This window comes from Balaenoptera physalus, assembly GCF_965194825.1.
Source record: "Balaenoptera physalus genome assembly, chromosome: 21".
In the NCBI taxonomy this organism is placed as follows: Eukaryota; Metazoa; Chordata; class Mammalia; order Artiodactyla; family Balaenopteridae; genus Balaenoptera; species Balaenoptera physalus.
The window spans coordinates 10,050,804-10,075,261 of record NC_138902.1 but is presented as its reverse complement, the minus strand read 5'-3'; the positions used below and the strand labels follow the sequence as shown (position 1 = coordinate 10,075,261).

At 43.7% G+C, this 24,458-nt stretch overlaps 1 protein-coding gene across 12 annotated transcripts in view; it reads right to left on the bottom strand.

Annotated features, from left to right (window-relative positions):
• The window catches only part of PSD3 (pleckstrin and Sec7 domain containing 3), a 560,140-nt gene that overhangs the window by 354,339 nt on the left and 181,343 nt on the right, over nucleotides 1-24,458 (bottom strand). For 10 of the 12 annotated variants that reach the window (XM_082444219.1, XM_082444218.1, XM_082444220.1 and 7 more), the window contains 2 exons: nucleotides 20,098-21,202; nucleotides 16,761-17,156 (listed from right to left, as the gene is read on the bottom strand). In XM_082444219.1, coding sequence (XP_082300345.1) covers nucleotides 16,761-17,156; nucleotides 20,098-21,202 — 1,501 coding nt within the window. Of the gene's footprint in view, nucleotides 1-5,468; nucleotides 6,323-16,760; nucleotides 17,157-20,097; nucleotides 21,203-24,458 lie in introns of those variants that run through there. The other 2 variants (XM_082444207.1, XM_082444209.1) reach the window with 2 other exon arrangements.

Here is a 24,458-nt window from a genome sequence, read left to right as displayed (position 1 = left end):
GAATTTTTGAATTTTATTTTATTTACTTTTTTATACAGCAGGTTCTTATTAGTTATCCATTTTATACATTAGTGTATATATGTCAATCATACATACACTAATATGTCAGTTAGTGTATATATGTCATATATTAGTGTATATATGTCAATCCCAATCTCCCAACTCATCCCACCACCACCACCCCCGCCGCTTTCCCCCCTTGGTGTCCATACGTTTGTTCTCTACATCTATGTCTCTATTTCTGCCCTGCAAACTGGTTCATCTGTACCATTTTTCTAGGTTCCACATATATGCGTTAATATACGATATTTGTTTTCTCTTTCTGACCTACTTCACTCTGTATGACAGTCTCTAGATCCATCCACATCTCTACAAATGACCCAATTTCGTTCCTTTTTATGGCTGAGTAATATTCCATTGTATATATGTACCACATCTTCTTTATCCATTCGTCTGTCGATGGGCATTTAGGTTGCTTCCATGACCTGGCTATTGTAATAGTGCTGCAATGAACATTGGGGTGCATGTGTCATTTTGAATTATGCTTTTCTCTGGGTATATGCCCAGTAGTGGGATTGCTGGATCATATCATATGGTAATTCTACTTTTAGTTTTTAAGGAACCTCCATACTGTTCTCCATAGTGGCTGTATCCATTTACATTCCCACCAACAGTGCAGAAGGGTTCCCTTTTCTCCACACCCTCTCCAGCATTTGTTGTTTGCAGATTTTCTGATGATGCCCATTCTAACTGGTGTGAGGTGATACCTCACTTTAGTTTTGATTTGCATTTCCCTAATAATTAGTGATGTTGAGCAGCTTTTCATGTGCTTCTTGGCCATCTGTATGTCTTCTTTGGAGAAATGTCTATTTAGGTCTTCTGCCCATTTTTGGATTGGGTTGTCTGATTTTTTAATATTGAGCTGTTTATATAGTTTGGAGATTAACCCTTTGTCGATCGATTCGTTTGCAAATATTTTCTCCCATTCTGAGGGTTGTCTTTTTGTCTTGTTTGTAGTTTCCTTTGCCTTGCAAAAGCTTTTAAGTTTCATTAGGTCCCATTTGTTTATTTTTGTTTTAATTTCCATTACTTTTGGTACTCTCCATTACCTTCTAAACCTGTTGGCCATGTCCCCACCTCCAATCCTGAAGCAGCACTTATAACACCTGGCACTTAAATAGATATTGATCTGCTTGTTACAAAGTTTATGCTAGGTCAGTATCTGAGACCCCACCCTTCAGAATTTAGCAAGAAGTATCAAGTCTTGAGCAACAGTATCTTCACTCACATTGCAACTGGAAGGGTCTCGAGCAGAGATAATTCCTGTAACACACAGTTACACATTCGGATCATTCAGCCAATCACAGACAAATCTGTGTTCCTCCTACCAACCACTGCCTTAAAAGCCAGGAGTGCTGGAATTCTCTAGGTGACCTACTCCAACCAGAAGGACAACTCATGAGTCTCTAACAGCTGGCTCATCTGATGGGTCCCCCAAGGGACTCACTAGAGATACAAGTTCCAGTGGTCAGAGACTGTCTCCCCCTACCTGGGCCAGTCCTGAGCCTTCTGATTTGTAAGCTGCAGAGATAGTTTTTAACTGTCTTTTTGTTTATCTTTTAGCAGCAAAACACTGCAGAAATACAAATGTTTCCCTGTCATTCTGTCACCCAGAAACGCAGTCTTGTCCTGAGAAAGCCAGACTAAAATGTCCACACCTGCTAGATGTGCTCCTCTATTCAACAAGATTTAGACAAAGAACTTAGGAAACCAGGAAGGATGAACAGCACTGAGAACCAAACCACAGCAACGCAAACATCTCACACACACAGCCTGGCCAAAGGCCCTCCCTGCCCCAGAGGGATCACTGTCTCCAGCTCCAAAAAATTCATTCTCCATTTCTTCTCCTGGTGGCATCTCCATTTGAGCTGCCAGGGCATCCTTCTCTTCCCCTTCAGGTTCTCACAGCTCCCATAACAACAGGTCTGAGACACGGAAGCCCTAATCAAAGGTGACCAGTTCTGGATGAATACAAAACAAACCAATGTCAAGGTCAGTGGCTTACGGGCAGGACAATTTGATACTTACCCTGAACACCCCGTCACCCTTTCCACATTTAGGGCTCAAAAGTCAACACAGCATTCCTCAACTTGCTGTTCACAGCCTCATTACTCACCTGTCTTATCTTTTTGAAGATAACTATCCCAAGGTGTTTAAAAGGGGAAGCAGAAATTGTTCAGTAAGATGATGGATACAGCAAGGTAGAGGAAAGACAGAAAAAGGAAGAGAATCATCATTTCCACATCAAAAACAAATGTCTTAAAGATGAGGACATGGAGGGATCAAGAGAGGAAGTGACTGGGTCTCAGGATCAGTAGCAGAGCTGGGCCATGGAGGTGCTCTGGGCCTCAGTCCCCAGTGTCTCCCTGGCTGAAAAGCAGGGCCTCCACAGAGGACCAGCTGAATCAACAAAAGGGAGTGGCTTGTTGAAGAACATTCTGAGCGCAGAAACTCTGTTGCCCGCCCTGCTTCTGAAGACAGGCTGTAGGCATGCCCGGACCACTCAGGAGCAGATGGGACACATGATACTCACAAAGAGGTTGGGTAAGGTCAAGGACACCAAACACTTAAGAAACTTAAAGAATCCACAGAGCACTTTGTAGTCTACCTAGCACTGTCACGTGCATTATTTTACTTCACACCTCACAATGGTCCCATTTTCCAAGTAAAGAAACTGAGGACCAAAGAAGCTCTGCCCCGGCTCACAGCTGGTAAGCAGCCGGGCTGGCAGCTGAGCCCATATCTTCCAAGCCCACACTCAGCACACCTCTCTGACGCTCCCTCAACCCAACATTACTAATGACAAAAAGCCAAACACAACCGCAGTGGCGTGACTGAACCACACCCTCAGGCCAGCTACGTAATCACTAATATCCCTGCTAGAACCCAACACAGGCTCTGCCTCCCTAGAATGTCAGGACTGGGCATTGTCAGAGCAGGGTCAGCCCCGGTGTCTGCTGAGAGAGGCCCATGGCTCACTCTTCTGCAGGAACTCCGGCCTGATGGCAGGAACCACGGTGTGGCTACAGCTGGCCCTGTCGAATGCACTCAGCTCTGGTGACACAGCCCAGCTGTGCAGGCGGGCGCCCTCCAAGGGGCTGCTAAACACTCCAGCGCTGCGTGGTAGAGCTGTAGGGAGGAACCACGCTTCAGGGGGCTGGCAATTCCGAAAGAACTTTCCATCGTTTGTGCTTTCACACTGTAAGGCAGTTTAAAATTGGTCCCCAAAGAGCTGCACAGACCATGCCTTGCAAGGGCACCCTAGGAAGCATCAGGAGGTCCCTTCGGCAAAGTGGGGCCACAGGGACTTCAGTTTGAATTGTTACCATCAGCACATATTCTTTTTGTATTTTTGAAAACTAGTTCAAAATTAAATTTAAAAGCTATAAGGATTAGCTGCACTGGAAAGTCATGCAGGCAAACAGAAACTGACTATTTAAACTATTTTAAATTAAACAAAAGCTTTAGAAACACTAATCTAGACATGAAACCTTTATAAAAGCAAAACAGGGGAGAAGAGACTCATTTACAAATTGTATGATTTTTCCCCTCATAGTAACAGAAAAAAATAGAGCAATCCTTAAAGGAGCAAACAAATTGTTAGGCATTTTCACATATTTTATCTCATTTAATGTCTTCAATAACCATGGAAAAAAGACATCATCCACAAGCTATAGTCCAGGAAATAGGAGCTAAGGAGCTTCACCCAGCCACTAACTCCTGGAGCATGAAGACAGAACTGGCCAACCTGGGAACATAGAAAAACCCGGTAAGAGCGGCCACCGCCGCAGGCAGAGCACGACCTGCACCCACAGGAAGAACCAGAAGGAGCGGCCAGGTCCCGACAACGTTTCCACTGCACTCCCAGTGCGGGCTGCGTGGCCCCTGTGCGGCACGTGAGCGCACAGCGCTGTTCTCCCCGTTCAAAGACGATGAAACTAACCCTCACTGAAAGGACTTGAGCATAAAGGCGTTTTCACAGTGTTGATGGTTTTGTACCAATCTACCCATCTTCCTCCCTCCCTTTGTGGAGCCTTCCACAAAGGCTCCATCTGAGAGATGACTGGGGGAGGGGGGCAGGGAGGGGCAAGGGGCCACAGGCGCTGAGGAGGCACCGCCTGGAACCCTGGCACAAAGAAGCCCTGACGCGTTTACTGTGTGAGCGTACCCACAAGTCCATGTGACCACAAGTTTGTGACCACCAGTCTACAGGCCCAGGCCCTCTCACGCCTGATATAAGGGAGAACGATTTAAACACAGTAATAGCCGTGCTTTATTCACACTTGCTGAGCTCTAAGGCAGGAGAAAGGCTGCTGAACTCGCCCACACACTGCACCTCTGTTAACCCTCACAACCGCCACCCCGTGTTCGCTCCGGTCACCGTCCCTACTTCACATGTGAAGAGACTGAGGGTCGGGGTAGTGAAGTAACTCACTAGAGGTCAAACGGTAAGAAACGGAGGTAAAACTTAAACCGCCGAGACTATGACTCCTCAGTCCAGGCTCATACATACTCACCAACACACCAATTACACTCAGCTGACTACCCCAGACATCCAAGCCCTGGGGTTCTCACCGGCCTCGGGGTGTCCATGAATCTTTTAACTCCAAGCATCTCAAGAATGGAAGTAATATCAACGCACTGGCTCTGGCCCTTTACCATCTAACCCTAGAGCTGCCCTGCATATGCCCTGGCCTGAACGTGAAGAGAGACCTTCCCAGAGAGAACTGTGGAGCTCGTCCCCTCAGCTCCAGATAAACACTCCCTTTACCTTTTTTCTTTAGATAACTGACTATCTTTGAAGTTTCAAAACCAACGCCAAATTCTAAGACAGATCATGTCTCTACACTAACAGCACAGCCAACTTCCCTTTAGAGCAGTGACACACCAAAATAAGAGTGGCAGCCTTGCGCAGCAGTCAGAATGGACTCCACTGAAATGACACAGCTCAAGCTGGTGACCTCCCGACGCCTGAGGTTTAGTAGAAGGCGGCTGGCAGCGCCCGGGGTGCAGGAGCGCAGAGCAACACCTGCTGGCCTCAAGGGGCAGCACAGCTCCACCAAGGGAGCATCGCACTGCCCAGACATCACAGCCCCGTACAAACACACCCCCCGCACTTCGGACATCTGCCCAGACATCACAGCCCCGTACAAACACACCCTCCGCACTTCGGACATCTGCCCAAACATCACAGCCCCGTACAAACACACCCTCCGCGCTTCGGACATCCTTGTTTAGAAAACAATATACAGGAATTATCATTCTCCTAAGTTTCTTCTAAGACTTTCTTACAATGTTTTTCACTTGAAATAGAAGTTTAAAATCCAAGGAATTTTCTGTAAGTACAATCACACATAATCCAGCACTGCCTGGGACCAGACAAAGAACATAAAGTCAATTCCAGTTACCTTTGTCAGCAAACAGCTTGCCCGTAATTTTGTCACGAATACAAAGAACATCCTCTGGTCCCATCTGTTTAGCAGAACTTCATCATCGGCAAGGGCTCTTTCAATGCACTTCTACAGCTGCTTCCTTTGGGAGCGCAGACTGCTGCACCCTGACTCGGCAGCGACATTCTCCCAGAACGCCACTGTCCCCTCAGGGCTGCGGGGTAAGAACTTGAAGTTGCTGAAGGAGTACTTCCCCTCGCCCCGCCTCCCCTCTCCGCAGGCAGCCCCCCTCCAAGAGAGCTTCAGAAGTCCAGATCCTGGGAAGCCACGCATGACCTCACAAACCTCCAGCTTAACTCTTTAGAAGCCAGGAGGCCAGCTGACTACAGGGAGAAAGGACAACTGTGCTAGCTTATCTGGAGTGGCTGCTGCTTATGTGAGAAAGAGAGTTTGTCCAACATCATTTGAAAAAGAAGAAAAAAAGTGCTAATCTCAGCATTGTTTTTCTTCAGTAGCACTACGGTTTTTGAGGTACTGTTTTTAAAGACCATCATTTCCTACAGCACACACATTCTGGCTATAAAGGAATGGCTGAAATAGGCAATAAATAGATCTGATTCATTTATATTATATAAAATTCACCTGTGTTAAATTCACACCTAATTTTATGTGATTTGTGTTTTCCTATTTTCTAGCTTTGTTTCTGTTTTTCTGCTGTCGTTAAATGAAAAGTCTCATTTGGCCTTTTGTTCAAACCCTGCTTTAGACAGCCAGAAGTTAAGACAGACAGGCAACACTCACAGCTGTCAGACGCAGGCAACAACTGCCACCAAGGCATCTGAGAAACTGGGACCTACAGGACTTGGGGGGGGTGGGGGGGGGTGCGGACGGAATGGACGCGCACCAGGCCTAACTAATGGATAACAGAGTCCGCATCAGAGCTCCTGAAGGGAAAGGAGACTGGTTTCGCTTCATTTTTTCCCCATGCTTTCTCTTTAAGCTCCTGCTATTTTTGTTGGGATTTGGGAATTATAAGGATCAGGAGGTAAAATAACTAAAAATTACTTTATAATCAGAAGTAGATAAAATTACATACTCTCAAAGAAAATGTAATATGCCCTTTCAAGAATGCCTTGGTTCACCCAGAAAATGATTATAATTTACTCTCCAGCAATTTTATTCCTAAATATATACCTAGCCTACAAGACAGCCAAAATGTTAATAACTAGGCAAATGGGAAAATTAGTTACAGTGTATATTCACGCAATGAATATTATTCAGCAAATAATTAATACACTAGGGCTTTATGAATCAGTAAGAATGAATTTGAAATGTTGAGCAAATAAGTGAGTTACAAAAGGAAACCAGATAGCACGTATATAAAGTTCAGAAACATGTGAAAGAATACCATATATTGTTTATGGATTCACACCTATACAGGCACAATTACATGCCCACAGGTCATGGTGACCTTTAGGAAGAGAACAAGAGGGATGGGACCACAGAGGCAGTGACTGCAACATTTTATTTCTCAAATTGGCTGGCGATATGGAAGGTGTTTATTAACTTTTACACTTCTGGGTGTGCCTAGGACGTGCAGAAGTTGTAAAAGTCAACTGCGTGATGACTGCCTTTCAAGTGGATTCAGTGGCCTCAATCTAGAAAATTAACACAACAGGAGGCAAAGAGATTAATAAGCCCTCAACTCTCCACTCTCAAGCCCCCAATCCAGGCAGCTGTTCCTAACTCTGCCTCCACCTGGAAAGTCTCCCCCAGCCCACAATCATGTCCACACGCCCACCCAGTCCTCCAAAGCCCACGCTGGAGTAGTCCTGGCCTTGGAACCTTAGCGCCCCGCCCACTAGGCCCTGTTCCAGAGTGATCTGTGAAGTTATCTGCCCCCTCTTTGGGAGACACCTAGTACCTAGTATAGAGCAGCTGCTAACTGAGTTCCTCATTCAACAAAAACTGGGCAACCAGCATGTGCTGGATGCTATAACAGAGGTTCTCTGAGTCTTAAATCTAAAGACTTGTGAAGTTCACTGCCTAATAGGAGGGACAGGCTCAGACCTAAGTATAATATTATATGATGAACCCTAGAATAGTTGCTAAGTGAATGGAGTGTGAATAATGAAGATTTATAATTTTGTTTCACAATAATAATTATTCAATACCTCTTAATTTCTCTATACTAAAGATTTCATATTACTACTCTTGACTAGAAAATGTCACCTTTGTGTCAAGGTGCAGCTGCTAGATACAGCAATTATGGAGAAAATAAACTATCATTAAAACTCCTCACCTTCAAGTAATCTAAGGCTCTTAGAATTATTATTACAGATAAACAACACCCTAAGTTGATCTGACCATGGTACACTCACAGCAGGTGACTTTGAGGAAGTTTTAAAGAGAACAGTTCAAGCAGTGTTATTACTTATAATAAGAGCCAACATTTTTTGAGTAATCATCAAGTGACAGTAAATTATTATCCCTTTTCCCAGATAAGTAAGCTGAGGTTTAGTAGAGATAATTCACAAAATATGAGCCAAAACAGTCTGACTTAACCCACACTCTTCACTAAGAAACCATACTGCTTCCTAGCAGGAAAATGGGTCAACCTCTATATTTCTAGAGCAGGGATGGGCACACTGTGATCACTACACCAAAGGTGACACAAGAAATCATTTCAAAGTTCACAGCCAGGGCCACTCACTTTTATGAACCTCTGTTAAGAGATTTCTCCCTGCCAGTAGCACAGTGACATATAACAGGCCTGCCCGCCCCTGAGAACAGGGACTGTCTTACTCAGCTTTGTATTCTGCCTTTAACGGTTTCCCGTGCTTCTCAAACTTTAAAGTACTCATGAATCACCTGGGAATTTGTTAAAATACACATTTTGACTGAGTAGGTCAGGGGTGAGGTCTGCATTACACATTTCTAACAAGCTCCAAAATGAGAGGTTGACAACTTAGGCTGAACATGAGCGTCTTTCCATGAAAAGCTTCTGAAGCTGTCACTGCCTGGGTACCACCCTCAACCAGCAGAGTCATAATCTGTGGTGGCAAAGCATGGAGAGTGCCTCCTAATTCCAGCTTCAGAGAAAAGTGCCTGGGGACGGAGGCCCAAGCACAAGGGCGTGAGACGCTGCTGTCAAGGCATTTCTCTTAACATTTAGACGCTAGATGGTTTAGAGGGAGTTTACATTAATCCTCATTAGCATGCATGAGAAAGATTATGTTCAACTCGCCTGGCACAATGGCCCTATGGTACTGAATAGCAGGGCTCTGCTAGGAGCTTGTGCCAATTTAAGACAGTTTACAGAAAGCGTCTAAGACACAGGGGAGAAAAAGAAAAACAAGATTAAAGCACTGGAAACATACCCATTTGGGGCTCTGATAAATTGGTACTTCTATGTAAAAGACTTTCAGAGAACTTTATTTGGAGAAGGTCTCTGTCTTTTTTTCTTCCGCAGCGGATCAAGTCTTGCGTTAAGTGACCTCTGCTGAGAGAAAACGCTATTGCTTCCTTTAAAAGTTAAATATCGCACTGATATATGAATAGAAAGATTGCTGCATCACCCTGACCAGTTAAAATAACCGCCAATCCAGTTTTTATTTAGAGCTATGATTTTCCTTGTAATAACATGTAACTCCAACGTCCTCTATCATTTGAAGTCTTTCAATACAGTCTCGGATGAAAGATCACCCACTTAGCCAGTACCCCACAGCACTCTTCACACCAACATCCAGGGCACTACTTTGTATGTCTTAAGGTTTAAACTACAGAATTAGAATGTTTCTGGGAAGCCCTGTTTCAAATCCAGGACCATTTCCTGAAGTCATCACCAAGTTATACAAGAGACTCCAGCAAACAGAGAGAGGCCAAACCCCCAGAGCCAGGGCCAGGCCTGCCTGAGAGGACAGCCACACCGGCTCCCTGACAGTCAGACACTGCTGGGGACTGAAGGCGAGCACCGAAGAGCCGCCCAGAAACTCCCGTCAGAGGCATACGTCCTACCCAGGTGGCATCAGAAAGCCGCACGGGCAGCAGCCAAGGGCTCCCATGTGCACCTCTCTCCAGCCCGGCCTCACCGCGAGCCTCCCCTCCAAATGGTGACTCCGAGTCTCTGCATACGAAGGGTCCTCCCTCTCCTCAAATTCAATCTGTATAAACAGACCCCACGGGGAGGCGCCCTCCTACAAACCCTGCTGCTCCCCCCAACTCCCGCTGATTGCTTCCTGACTTGGTACGTCATCCACACTGGAAATCTCACCATCACTTTGATGCAGCCCCCATGTCCTAGGTTCAAACACTCACCAAATCCTTGCGTCTTTCCTTCTTTATCAGGCTTTTTCTTATTTATTTTCTTATATTCCTTAGACTATTACTCAGACTACTGCAAAACTCGTGATAAAAATGAATATCCACAAACTAGAACTTAGCAAATTCTTACAACAGAACTGTAAACTGGGTGATAAGGTCATTTCCATTTTACGAGTAAGGAATGGGAGGTTCCTAGAAGTGAAATAACCTACCCAGGACCAAGCAGCCAGTAGAGAGGATGATCTGACCTCCTGTCTTCTGATCCCAAATCCCCATATTTATGCCACCCCACCACAGCACATTGAATTTTATTCAGGACGTCCAGTACCAGGTGTTTCAGACAGCTCAGAGGCTGACCCAGGGCCTGAGCAGGCGGCAGACTGGCATAACAACTCTTCTCCAGGTTACCACTGTGGTTAGTATTATCATTATTTTACAGTTATCTCCTACTACATGCTAGGCATTGTGAAACCACTTGATTTTCTATTCTTGATTTTTTTTCACTTAATCTCATTTGCTTTTGAATAGGTGTTATTCATTCCATTTTACACTTGGAAAGGTTCCCAGATTTTCTGTAACTTACTCAAGATCACACCCCCAGTAAGTACCTGAGGCAGGATCTGAACCCAGATATGACTGGCTCTGAAGCTAGGAGAGCCCCTGCCCTCAGCAATGAGCAGGGGCTCCTTGGCAGTTAAAAAAAAAAAAAAAAATCATCATCACAACTGCTTCAGGAAGCTAGAAAGAGAAAAATGAGAACCTATTTTCTACAGAACAACTTTTAAAACATGAGAGAAAAGGCCTGAAGAGATCACCAGAGCAGCAGGAATGAACCTGAGAGGCAGGAGCTCCCCACCTGGAGGACAGAGGAGGTCAGCCAGATCCCCCAAAACAAGTTCACAAGATCAAGGTCTTTTCCTGTCACCAGCTTAACTAATGTCACATGATTTTAGTATTTTACATTATACTAAAATACCTGCAGGGCATTCCCTGGCGGTCCAGTGGTTAGGACTCGGCACTCTCACTGCCGGGGCTCAGGTTCAATCCCTGGTTGGGGAACTAAGACACCACAAGCTGCGTGGCACGGCCAAAAAATAATAATTAATTAATTAGTTAATTACTTAATTAATTAAATACCTGCAGGCTTTAAGTTGGGATGTCAAAAAATATTTGAAATCGCAGTTCAACAAATTTCTCTAAGTACTAATCTTGTTTCATGTGACTTTTCCTAGACAGAAAGACACTAAAGAAAAAGAAAAACAGGAAGAAAAAAGATACTTCCAATGTCTGCACTTCATTTGAGAAAGGCGAGAAGGCAAGAGGAAGGCAGAACACCCGCAACTACCAGCTGGAGTGGACCTGACTGAGCGGAGCACTCCCCAGGCGTAAGAGCTGCACACAGACGTAATCCACCCGCTCTGCGGGGCTCCTCGGGATCCTGAGCGCTCTCCGAAAGAAAAACTGGGAAGCCGAGACGTGGAGTATATATATCTGTTACACCAAAAATGTAATTTTAAAAGGCAGTTGTGTGTATTTCAGAGAATCAAAAGAGAAACTCCTGTCATATGGCTGTATTTGCTGTCCCTTTTCCCATCTGTCCAAACCCAAGCTCCACAGAAATAAATAATATTCCGCCCTACTAATGGTCACAGTGACCACATTTGTGCCCTGCAGGCTTCAGGTCAGGACTTACTGACTGGAGCCGCAGTCTTCAGCTGATGGGCCGGAGAGGGAGAAGCACCCAGACACGAAGGAACCCATTGGCCCTGGGTAACTGTAAGTCTCTAATTATCCTTTCTAATTTTGGAGCCACGTGACTGGATTCCACACAGCACTACTGAACCCGCCAGCTAGCCTGAGTACTCTGCAGCTGGACCACAAAGGGAGGGGATGCTACTCTTTTCTCCTTCATTAAACTATTGTGTTATATTCACAGGGTGAGCTATTTCCGGATTGGCATGCGGCTCTCTGGTCAACATCAGTGTTCACAGCACCTGAGAGAATTTAACTATTCCTGCCAAATTGATTCCAGGATCTTAAGAGGTGTTTTCAGCTTATAATGAGTTATCTATTTGATACTGCAAAGGTACATAACCCTTTAAAAGACAAAGAGTCAGCACACATACTCTCTACAGACGTCCTTTCCAACCCTATTCTAGAATATTACAGATTTGAAGTATTTTCTTCTTTGACTTAAGTGGAGCTCAGTCCCGCTCTGGCCACAAAGCCTGGCTAAATCCAGGCCTGGGAGGTGTTCCTGAGAGGGAACTAAGGTGTGCTGAAGTGCCACAGGTCCCCATCACCCTCCCCGACCACTCCACCTTTCTTACGGGAAGCAACACAATTGAGAACAGTGTCATCCTGTGTTCAAAAGAAATCACTGTCAGATACCACCACTGAAATAATCTTTAATGATGTAAAAGCATATACTGATATAGAAAAGTATTTAAAAATATACCTAGGCAATGTCAAGTAAAAATATTTTTGTTTTGGGATCAAAAATAAACGGTCTCTGGAGCCTGACTGCCTGGGTTCAAATCCTGGGTGTGGCACTTACCATTTGTGTGACTTTGAGCAAGTTACTCAACTGCTCTGAGCCTCAGTTTCCTTATCTGGAAAATCAGAACATTAATGTTCCTTTCTCTTAGCTTATTATGCGAATTAAGCACCATGTCTTTACTAAAGAAAGAAAACTTATGGAATACATATGATGCATAGGACATAAGATGGTGTTTAGAGACAACCTAAAGTAATCTTATAACACTGTCTAACACTTTATACATCAAAAGCAGTACCTCAACAGGAATGGGCTTAATTTTCTTGGTTCAAGTCCAGCTAGAATCAAAGCAGCATTATCAGCGCAGATTAGTCTTACATTCCCTTTCCTTTGTGCTTTCCTCAGAGTTCACTTTATCCAACACACTCAGACTCCCCAGTCCACTGCCAAGGAAACAGGAGAGACCAGTGAGTAGAGATGGAATGCTAAGCACGTGCACTTGTTTTATTTATCACTTCTGCTGTGTTGTTTTATCACAACATTTATTAATAAATGAATTTTTTTCTCCTTGAAGCCTAACACTTTGGCCTTGAGTGCCTAACAGAAGGGAGTCAATCGGGGTGACAGTTGTGCAGTCAGCGTCCTAGTCCAGACTTCCTTAACAGACTCAGTACCTCTATCTACTCCTTACCTCTGCAGAGGGATGTTTTAATGCAGAAGAAATTTTTAAAAGCCTAATCATTGATTACATTAAAAAATTTATGGAGACAGGTTTATTAACAATTTGGGAATTTTTTCTCTCTCTCTTTTTTTAACATCTATATTTATTGGAGTATAATTGCTTTACAATGGTGTGTTAGTTTCTGCTGTATAACAAACTGAATCAGCTATATGTATACATATATCCCCATACCTCTTCCCTCTTGCATCTCCCTCCCGCCCTCCCTATCCCACCCCTCTAGGTGGTCACAAAGCACAGAGCTGATCTCCCTGTGCTATGCGGCTGCTTCCCACTAGCTATCTGTTTTACATTTGGTAGTGTATATATGTCCACACCACTCACACTTCGTCCCAGCTTACCCTTCCCCCTCCCCATGTCCTCAAGTCCATTCTCTACGTCTGCGTCTTTATTCCCCTCCTGCCCCTAGGTTCTTCAGAACCTTTTTTTTTTTTTTAGATAACAATTTGGAAATTTTTTTCTAAAACTGAACACACACACCACCACCACCACCACCCACCAGCTCTACAATTACCAACTCAGACTTACAGCTCCATAAATATATGGCATGAGAGAAATTAGATCAAAACAGAGAATACAGATATGAAACCAGGCAGTCTAGAACAGTCAATGTACCTGGTCTAGGAGTCACGCAATTTGAATTCTGGGGCAAGATCTGTCACCAGGTAATTCTATCCCACCCAACTGGGACTCAGATTCTTTACTGTAAAACAGGGTTAGGCCCCCTTTAAGCTGGAAAATATCATTATTCTTCAACCCACGATTCCTCTGGTGCTACAACTTCTCCAAAGCACCAAGAAGGCAGAGAAGGTAGAGAAAAATATGAAAATTATTCCAGATTCCCTAAAGTTTCTTAGAATGATTGAGCCCATCCTAATTTTTAACCCTGAATCACCACACAAAAAACCTCCTCCACCTATACCTGCTTATTATCTTATGCCAAGTCCAAGAACACAAATGGCGTGCCCTTGCCAAGCTGGTCTGTCCACATCACTAGCAGTGCTCAAGGAAGGGTGAATGACCACCGGTCAATCATGTGGACAGTGCCAGAGCCCATCTCTAACATGCTTCTCATTCAGTACTGGAATTTGGTCTCATGGCTGGGCAAGATCTCACGGTTTGACAATGCAGGTGACACAGCTGAAACCTTATCTCAAGTTGGCCTGAAGTATACCACTGTCCACATCTGAGATGCTAAAATACTATAACCTACCCCAATACTGTCTCTTAACTACCCAGCTTTGCCCTACTAATGACTGGCACTCACGCTGGCCCCAACAATGGCTGCTTCCTATTCTGAGTCTGCAAACTACACCTTTGATAAACCTTTCACCTCCCTGTTCTGACTTGCTGATGTTTACCTCTTGTCTTTACTTACTTACCCTCCCTGTGGCTTCTGCAGCAAAGCCTCTCAGCCAAAAACACCTCAGGTCTCCAACAACTTCAACTCACTCCAGAAAGTTGGATTGGAATTTCAATGAAATTATCTGCATTTTACCACAACTTACAGTTACCCGAGATGATGGTGAAACTAAACGACTAAAATGGCACCATCCACCCAGGGACACCCCCCTCTCAAGGATGTCCCCTCAGAGACACCCCTCTCTCTGGCCCCTTCTAGAAACACCCCCTTCTCAGGGATGCCCCCCTTCCCTCAGGGACACCACCTCTTAGAGATCAGGTATAAATGCGGGTTTATCAGCCAGTTCTGATTCACACATTTGCTCCAGCTTCTACTTGGTACCAGGTACTGTGCTAGGTGCTTTAATCTATATTAACTCTTTAAATCTCATGGCCACACAGCATACCAAGTATCATTAACCCCACTATGCAAATAAACAAAGGGGGTTTCAGAAAGAATAAGTGGCTTGTCCAAGAAATTCAGACCAAGGTCTTCTGCTTCTGAGAGTTGTGTGACCCAAGAAGACAACCAACATCCATGGTCTATTTCACATGGAAATTCATAGCGGCAACGTTACCATGTGCCAGTCTTGAATGTGCTCATCCAATGAACTATAAACCTATAAACTGCTTATAGGAAATACTTAACATAGAACAGACTGATCATAAAAACAGGCTCGTTAGAAAACTGTAATATGGGGACTTCCCTGGTGGCGCATTGATTAAGAATCCGCCTGCCAATGCAGGGGACGTGGGTTCAAGCCCTGGTCTGGGAAGATCCCACATGCCGGGGAGCAACTAAGCCCCTGCCCCACAACTACTGAGCCCGCGGCTCTAGAGCCTGCGAGCCACAGCTACTGAGCCCATGTGCCACAACTACTGAAGCCCGCGCGCCTAGAGCCCGTGCTCTGCAACAGGAGAGGCCACCGCAATGAGAAGCACGCGCACCACAACGAAGAGTAGCCCCTGCTCGCCGCAACTACAGAAAACCCACGCGCAGCAACGAAGACCCAACGCAGCCAAAAATAAATAAATAAATTTATATATTTAAAAAAAAAAGAAATCTGTAATATGTATACTGACTTTTTAAAAAAAACACCACTGACATTTTTTCATACAACTTTAAAATAGTTTATCCCCATTTAACCTCCCCTTCACCTCCCCAAACATGTGAATTAACACACTTTAATTCAGGAAAAACATATTAAAACTAAATTCATCAAATGATTAAGAAGTTTAGCATTCTCTGCCCACTTACGGAGATGCTGAAGGACAGGTAAATGACCCTAGAACGATGAATGACAAGAGATGAAATGCTGGATAATCCATAAAGAGACAGGGAATCACTAAATGACAGGTACAGCACATAAAACCTACATAATTTGTGATTTTGTGTTCTAGGGAGACTTAAATCCTCAAGTAGAGAGAGAAAATAAGTATTTATGGCGTTGACCAAGGGATCAGCTCTACCAAGCACCCATATAATTAGATCTTCCCCCACCATCTCAGGAACACAAAGACTTCCCAGCAGAATGGGACCTCACAGAGCAAAGGGCCAAAAGAGATTATAGTGACCATCTAATCCAACACCCTCAACTTACAATCAAGGAATCTCTGGCCTAATCAAACAACCTGCCCCAAGTAATCAACCAATGCCAGTGGCAGAATGAAAGCCAAGATCTCCCAGTGTCCCTTTCCCAGCACCAGGCCACTGCTACCAAAGCTGCATCATGCGAGCTAATACATACTCATCACCCACAAGTATTTGTTCAGGATCCAATTTACATATGGTAATACAAGAAATACTGCCAAATAGAATGTCCACAGGTTGCCAATTTGGCAAACCACTAAATTGTACTCTACCTGCCCCAAAAACCCAAATTACTTTTCACTCACATCATTCACTTATATCCACAGAAACCAGCCAAATGCTTTTCAAATATGTTCCATGCTCAGATTTCCCAAAGAAAAACTGCTACAAAAACCACCAGCCCAGGGCTTCCCTGGTGGCGCAGTGGTTGAGAGTCTGCCTGCCAGTGCAGGGGACATGGGTTCGAGCCCCGGTCTGGGAGGATCCCACATGCCGCGGAGCAACTGGGCCTGTGAGCCACAATTGCTGAGCCTGCGCGTCTGGAGCCTGTGCTCCTCAACAAGAGAGGCCGCGATGGTGAGAGGCCCGCGCACCGCGATGAAGAGTGGTCCCCACTTGCCGCAACTAGAGAAAGCCCTCGCACAGAAGACCCAACACAGCCATAAATAAATAAATTAATTAAATTAAAAGTTCTTCTATTAAAAAAAAAAAAAAAAAAAAAAAACCACCAGCACAAAATTAAGAGAATGGGACCAGTACCTTCCCCAGAAAGCAATCTCTGAGGTGCCTTTCGCGTAGGTGCAGTTACTGGAGCCACTCAGCCCATTGGCGATCCCACCAGAATAGCCCATCACTATTCCACCATCTGCGGAGATGCTCAGGACGTCCTGCTGTCCTCCCACTGATGTCCTCTCCAGGAACTGACCGCCTTCTTTAATGCGCTGTTGTATCATTGGAGTGAGGGGCACTTCAAAGCTAAAATAGCTATCAGGCTCTGAATATAAAGTCTCCAAGGACTCAGCACTGTAGTATAAAGAAGTGTTGTCCAAAATGGTTTCAAACTGGGAGCTGTACACATCAGTGGAGTCCTCTGCACAACCGGACCCAAGGATATCATCATCTCTGGCCCGAAAGTGTTCCTCTTGCTCAAGAATCCTGGAAAGCACATAAAACGGACGAATTTCAATATTAGGTTATTTTTTCCCCTCCAACCATATAAAAAAGGGAACATTCTGTAGAGCTAACACCTGTATTCAGTGGGCTTACGTCAATACATTTGGGAAGGAAGATATCATAGAAACATATTCAGGCTGAAAAAACTCTTTACCATACATGTGCTATGCTACCCTCTACATAATTTAATATAGTTTTGAACTAGTTCCTAATATGTGAATCAGGTCCAATGAATATTTGAATAAAATGTTAAAATATTAAATTTTCATTTAGCCAACTAAACTCCACAAATCCAAATTAACAGCTACTATCATTCTTAATTTTAACAGAAAGAGGTCATTAACAGGTAAATGACCTGTTAGAAGATAAATATATTGTGTAAACTTAATGGACTAAAAATACACTAAACTTTCATCAATCTGTTAATATTTTCTGATTTAAATACGACCAAATGCCCTCAAGAAGATAAATATTCTATAATCCAAGGGCTGTCCCCTGGTGACAATAAGACAGCACTGCAGAGAGAGTTCAGATCCAGAAACAGCCAGCCAGTAAACAACCTTTAAAAAAAAAAAAAAAAAAAGAGCCAACAAACGTGTTTACTACAAGGCTAACCAAAACAGTGACAACCTAGAAAAAACCTACAAGTTAATATACGTGGGGCGTTAATTAATTAATATGCAGCATGTTCTTCAAATATTAAAAATGAACATTAGAATAACTAAATAAAATTTTAAAACTCAGTAAGAGAAAGAAGACAAGAGACAGAAAAACGTGGAGCTGAATCTGGATGTGCCAATTACTAGCTGAGCCTCAGGAACAAAACAGAAATAGGAATAAAACTACCTGGTAGGTAACCCACATTTCTAGGTATTACCAGGATTCACATTCAACAGTACAGTCGTCTCTGCTGTTTTTAAATTTCTGAAGGCCTACCCCACACCAAGTACTATTCTGGGTTCTACCTCTAAATGGCTCCTCAGGGCACTTGCAGTGAAACAGGAAGCTCGGGATGAGGCCCCTCCCTACCTCTGCTCACCTACTTCCCACCCTCACCCAGCCCCCAGGCTCCAGCCACAGGGGCGGGAAGGCGGGGCGGAGGGTCACATCTTAAAAGCGCCTGGAGGCTTCTGCTTCGCAGCGTCCAGGAAGCACGCTCCATTAGCGACAGCAGTCTTCCTTTGCCCAGGTGGTTCCCTCTGCCTGGAATATCCTCCTCCCCATTCTCTGCTGGGCAAACCTGTATTCATTCCTGAAGTCTCAGCGTAACTATCACTTCCACAGAAAGGCCTTCCCCAAGCCATCAACCGAACCAGCCTCTCTCCTGCATTCAGACTATTCTTTCTAGGGACATCCCTGGCGGTCCAGTGGTTGGGACTTCGCCTTCCAATGCGGGGGTGAGGGTCTGAACCCTGGCTGGGCAGCTGGGATCCCACGTGCCTCGGGGCCAAGGGGCCAAAAGGTGAAGCAGAAGCAATACTGTAACAAATTCAATAAAGACGTTAAAAATGGTCCACATCAAAAAAAAACTTTAAAAAAAACCAAAACTATTCTTTCTAGTATGTCTCCCTTCTTCTCCTTTACGGAACCCAGCACAATTAGAGGTCCTATCATTATTAATGTGTTGATCTTCAGAAGTAAACACCATGAGGTCAGTGACCTCAGGCCATGGCTATTTTCCACTGTTTTTTTTTTTTGCCCTCGCAGCACAGCTTGCATGATCTTAGTCTCCCAACCAGGAATGGAACCCATGCCCCCTGCAGTGGAAGCACAGAGTCCTAACCACTGGACTGCCAGGGAATTCCCAGGGCCATGTCTATTTTGAACATTCCTTTCTGCCCAGCATCTCTAGCCGTATCAAGGACAGAGCAGACAACTGAAAACCATTTGTGGAAGGACAGGAAGGGAAGGAGGGCGGGAGGAAAGGAGGAATGAATTAATAATCTGCACAAGCACAGAAGTGCATACCCCAGTGGGAATATAATTACTGAGCCGGTGCCACATATCAGGGCTCCTTTTGAGGGGAGTCTGGAGAGTTTCTGTGTAGTGGGGATGGGGAGGGGAGGGAGAGGAGTCCTGACAGCCATCCTAAAGGAGCACCTCTCCGTGGCTCTGTTAGTTAACTGTGGAGAAAACGGCATCTCCTTACACCAAACAAACAAACAAAACCCTTCAGGCTTGACACAGATGTTTTCCCATGTGAACTACCACAGGTGGAGGACTGACGAGACGGCACACATTTGAAATGACTTTGCCAAGAGGAACACTCTACAGTCAGACTACAAGCAAAGGAAGTGAAGACAGATGGGTATGGCTTCCATTTTTCTAGGCTCTCAGCTGGTACGGATGCCAGAAATGTAGGGAAAGACCAGGAAATACCCTATGATGCCAAGTTTACTCATCAGGGCTGTAATCAAAACATGCTGCTTGTGAGAAGGGAGACCCATGTGAGTGCCATGGAAGAACTGAATTCTGACCTCCTGATCTCCTCTTTCAACCTAGAAAATTGAGCCAGCCCAAACCAGAGCCTCTGTGTTCCTACATGTGTAAGGCTGTACGCAGGCAATGGTGCTGCACCCAGAAGAAATGCCTGAGTTAGGATGTAATGACTACAGGATGTGTCAAAGAGTTCAAACCTTTCCACATTGTTAAAGATAATCATGGGGTATTTAGTTACCTTGATGCTGGAGAAGTTGCAACCTGTCAAATACAATAAAACATCAGAAATGGATTCACCTAGTTTAGAGTTCACAGTCTCCCCATATGGACAACTTTATAACAAGACCACTTTAACATGTCGGAACCTTAGAAGCAACACAGATTACAGTCACTTCTCTTCCATCCTGTGGTAAACAAGGACCCAGGATATCGTGACTCGAGCTCTCACTGGCCTCACAGACAGCAGGACACTAGGCGAGCTCACCTTTCCCTGTCTCCTTCCAATTCAGGTGTCGTCGCAAGATGTTCCTTGTTTTCCCTTAGGAAGACTTCATCCTCTCCACTCTCAAGAAGAGGCTCAGGCAGAAATGGCCCTGGGCCAGTGGCCAGCCTCTCTGAAGGAGCTCTCCGGGTGTCATCCCAAACACTCTCAGTTAAACCAGCTGAATCACACAAACCAGCAGATGAGACGAGATGGCTTGGCACTTTAGAAAACTCTTTGCTTTCAGGAAGGGCTGTCCTTTCCAATGATGTCCGGAAATCCACAGGTTGCCATGTCTCTCTTTTCTCCCCTCCTGTCCACAATATCCCCACCCCGTGAAATCCCACATGCTTGACCTGGCCTGGGCGTCCCGAGGAGCTGCCTTTACCGCACCGCTCTGGGTGCTCTCTCCCCTGATCAGAGCTCCTCTCTCTCAATAAACCAGCACTGCCCACTGCGCTGTGGGTCACAGGGCTCCCCACGGAGGATGCTGGACAAGCTGGCTCCTGCACATGGACAGCCCCCTTTCTCCCATTATTAGCTCTTAGGGAAATCTCTGCTTGAGTTTCTCCAGTTAATAGTGCAGTCAGGTCCTCCTGGATGCTCAAATAAAAATTTTCCTCAGTCGTAACTTCAGCTGAAAGAGGTATATCGGGTGACTTTTCTCGGCCAGCAGGGAACGGTGTGTTGGCTTTCTGTGTTTTATGACTGGCAGTGTCTGGCTCTTGGTCCACCTGCTGAACTAAAAAAGTAGAAACCGCATCTCCATCCAGTACCTTTGTAGCCTGCAATGTTCCTGAAACTATTCTGGCTTCTGTGGCTTTCAGAGCTGAAATCAAAGAGTCAATGGGTTGTAAACTCTGTTCCTTGAGATGACTCTGAGAGGGGACCTCTCTGACATCTTTTGGTCCTCCGGTAACACTGAGACGCCCAGAGGGATGGCCAGCAAGAGGCTGGACCCTCTGCTGCGCCTGAGGGCAGCACGGCAGAGATTCAGCATCAAACTCGAGAGAGGCTCTTAGGCCTTCTCCACTTTCCTCCATGGTCCCATATTCTGGAAATTCATTTGTGACATTCGGGGGGAGTAAAGTGCTTCCTCCATGATCACCTACAAAGAGAACAGAATGGACACATGACTTGTTCTGAACAACAGATTCCAACGTGTGTTAATAAATCTCCATATGTATTAGGCACTCAGTCATCCTTATGTGATCCTTTCACCGTCTCCTGCTCCCACCCTCTGCAACACTTGCTTCTCATAACCCTGCCAGTCGTCCCTACCACTTAGCTTACACGAGAGTACCCACAAAGGTTTTGGCACAGACAGAGGCGATCTAATGACACATGCCCTATTCAACCCTGCTTCTGATGAAGTCCCACACACGCAACTCGGTTGCCGCATATGCAAGAACAGATAAAAATAAGGATACGTATCATTTTCCAAATACCACTCATGAAATAGCAACTAAAGTATTTATATTGGGCACAACAACAAATAGTCGTACGATCCAGCCAACAATATCTGTGCAGTGCAATCTCTGAGATGGAAGCCTCAGAAAAAAATCTATTAAAAGATATTTAAATAGTAAAATACTTTACTATTTAAAGTCAGTAAATATTTTCTCGGCTGGAAGCTTCCCCTTCACTGTTGGATTTCTGTGGGGGGGGGGGTGGGAAAGGCTTTCAGAACATCCCTGGAGAATGAGACTGAAGTCAGAATGGAATAGGAAACTTAATGTGTTAAGAAAGATCTCCGGGATCCCAACTGCATAAAATTTAAATGGTATCGTACGCAGAACCCCAATATATGAAGCAGTAAAGACAATTAGTATATATTTACTATGTAGGATCAAATTTACATCCTTGTCTTATTAAAATGGCAGTCAATGAGAAAAATGAAGACATTCTGATAAACAATTTTAAATTGAGGGTTTATGGGTAACAGTTACAGTCCTATCACCCCAGGATCCAATTTCCTTCTGAACTTGGTTTTGGTTACTTTGTATCGAGAATATCCTCATCTACCCTGGAAATGTAGGGTCCTCACTTGGACAACTTTATGACAGAGGACACCTGCTGTTTTTGTTACTGCTTTTAAAGCACTGCAAGCTACCACCTTCCTATTCAGTGAAATATCTGATGACTGTCTGAATATATACAATGAAATGACTTGAAAGACCTGATTCCAAGGCATGTACAAAATGAGGTAACTTGGAAACATAAGTTAATGTATAGTATCCCACAGTGTGGAAAATCTGATAAATAATAATACATCTAAGAGTGTATTCAGTTTCATATTTCATTTTTGAAATGATTTTAAATATATTTTTAAAATTAAATATGAATCAGTATTGATGGAATCCAAGAAGCACTTCTCTGTGACTGTAGTATTGATAATACCTTCACAAGACAGAAGAGGATGTGGCTTGCTTGAAATCTGAGGAGGAAGCAACTTTCAAACCCTGATTTTGAAAAGGAAGACAGTTAAAAGCAATAAAGATTCCTCTTCCTGTGGCACACTGACATTTTAAATTTTTCAATAAAGACTGTGATAGGACTTTTAAGATTCAGTTGTCTTTAATATATTCACAAAATTGTGCGACCATCACCGCCACCTAATTCCAGAACATTTTGATCACCTCCTACCACCACCAAAAAACCTATATCCAACCCATTAGCCACCATTCCTCAGCCCCTGGTAACTACCAACCTACCTTCTGTCTCTATGGATTCGCGTGTTCTATTTCATATCAATAGAATCACACAATATGTGGCATTTTTTGTCTTTTTTTCCACATAGCACAATGTTTTCAAGGTTTATCCACACTGTACCATGTATCAGAACTTCTTTTCTTTTTATTGACAAATAATATTCCATTGTATAGGTATACCACAGTTTCTTTCCATTCATCTGCTGATGGACATTTGTGTTATTTCCACATTTTAGCTATTATAAATAATGAATATTTGTGTACAAGTTTTTGTGTCTACATTTATTTTCAGTTCTCTTGGGTATATATCTATGAGTGGATTCTGGGTCACATGGTAACTCTCTCTGTTTAATGTTTGGAGAAACTGCCAGTTTTCCAAAGCAACTACACCATTTTACATTCCTACCAGCAAAGTCTGAGGGTTCTAGTACTGCCCATATTTTTTATTATAGCTGTCTTAGTAGATGTGAAATGCTGTCTCACTGTGATTCTGATTTTGCTCAATATCATTAATCACTGTGGTAGTGATTGATATTGAGCATCTTGTCACATGCTTGTTGGCCATTTGTATGTCTTCTTCAGAGACATATCCATTCAAATCCTTTGCCCATTTTATAATTGGGTTACTTGTCTTTTTATTATTGAGTTGTAAGAGTCCTTTATATATTCTGAACAGAAGTTCCTTATCATATATACACTCTGCAAACATTTTCTCCCATTCTGTGGGTTGTCTTTTGCCTTAGTTGATGGTGTTTTTCTGAAGCACAATTTTTAAAAATTTTGATAAAATCCAACTTATCTATTTTTTATTTTGTTGCTTGTGTCTTTGGTGTCATATGCAACAAATTATTGTCTAATCCAAGGTCACAAAGATTTATTCCTTTTTTTTTTTTCAGAGTTTTACAGTATTAGCTATTACATATAGACCTTTGATCCATTTTGAGTTAATTTTTGTATATGGGGTAAAGTAGAGCTCCAACGTTCATTCTGTTGCATGTGGATATCCACTGTCCCAGCACTACTGTTGAAAAAAACTATTATTTCCCCCACTGAACTGCATTAATACCTTTGTAGAAAATCAACTGACCATAAACGTAAAGGTTTATGCCTGTACTCTAAATTCTATTCCTTTGAGCTAGCAGCAAGTATAACACCATCTTGATTACTGTAGCTTTGCAGAAGTAAAATCAGGAAGTGTGAGTCCTCCTACTTTGTCCTTCCTTTTCCAGGTTGTTTTGGCTACTCTGGGACCCTGGCATTTTCCATATGAATTTTAGGATCAGCTTGCCAGATAGCTGAAATGTTCATAGAGGCTGGGATGAATCTGTAGAGCACTGCATCTTAACAATATTACTATTAAGTCTTTTGATCCATGACTATAGGATGTCTTTCCATTTATTTAATTTTCTTTAATTTCTTTTAACATGTTTTTGTTTTAAATGTACAAGTTTTACATTACTTTTGTTAAACTTACTCCCCTAAGTATTTTCTTTTTGATACTATAACACGCAGAAATTTTTTCATTTTCAGATTATTCACTGCTAGCATATAGAAATACAACTGGTTGCCGAACTTACTATTTAGGTTTAGTTCTAATAGCTTTTTTGTGGATTCCTTAGGATTCCCTATATATAAGATCATGTTGTCTGTGAA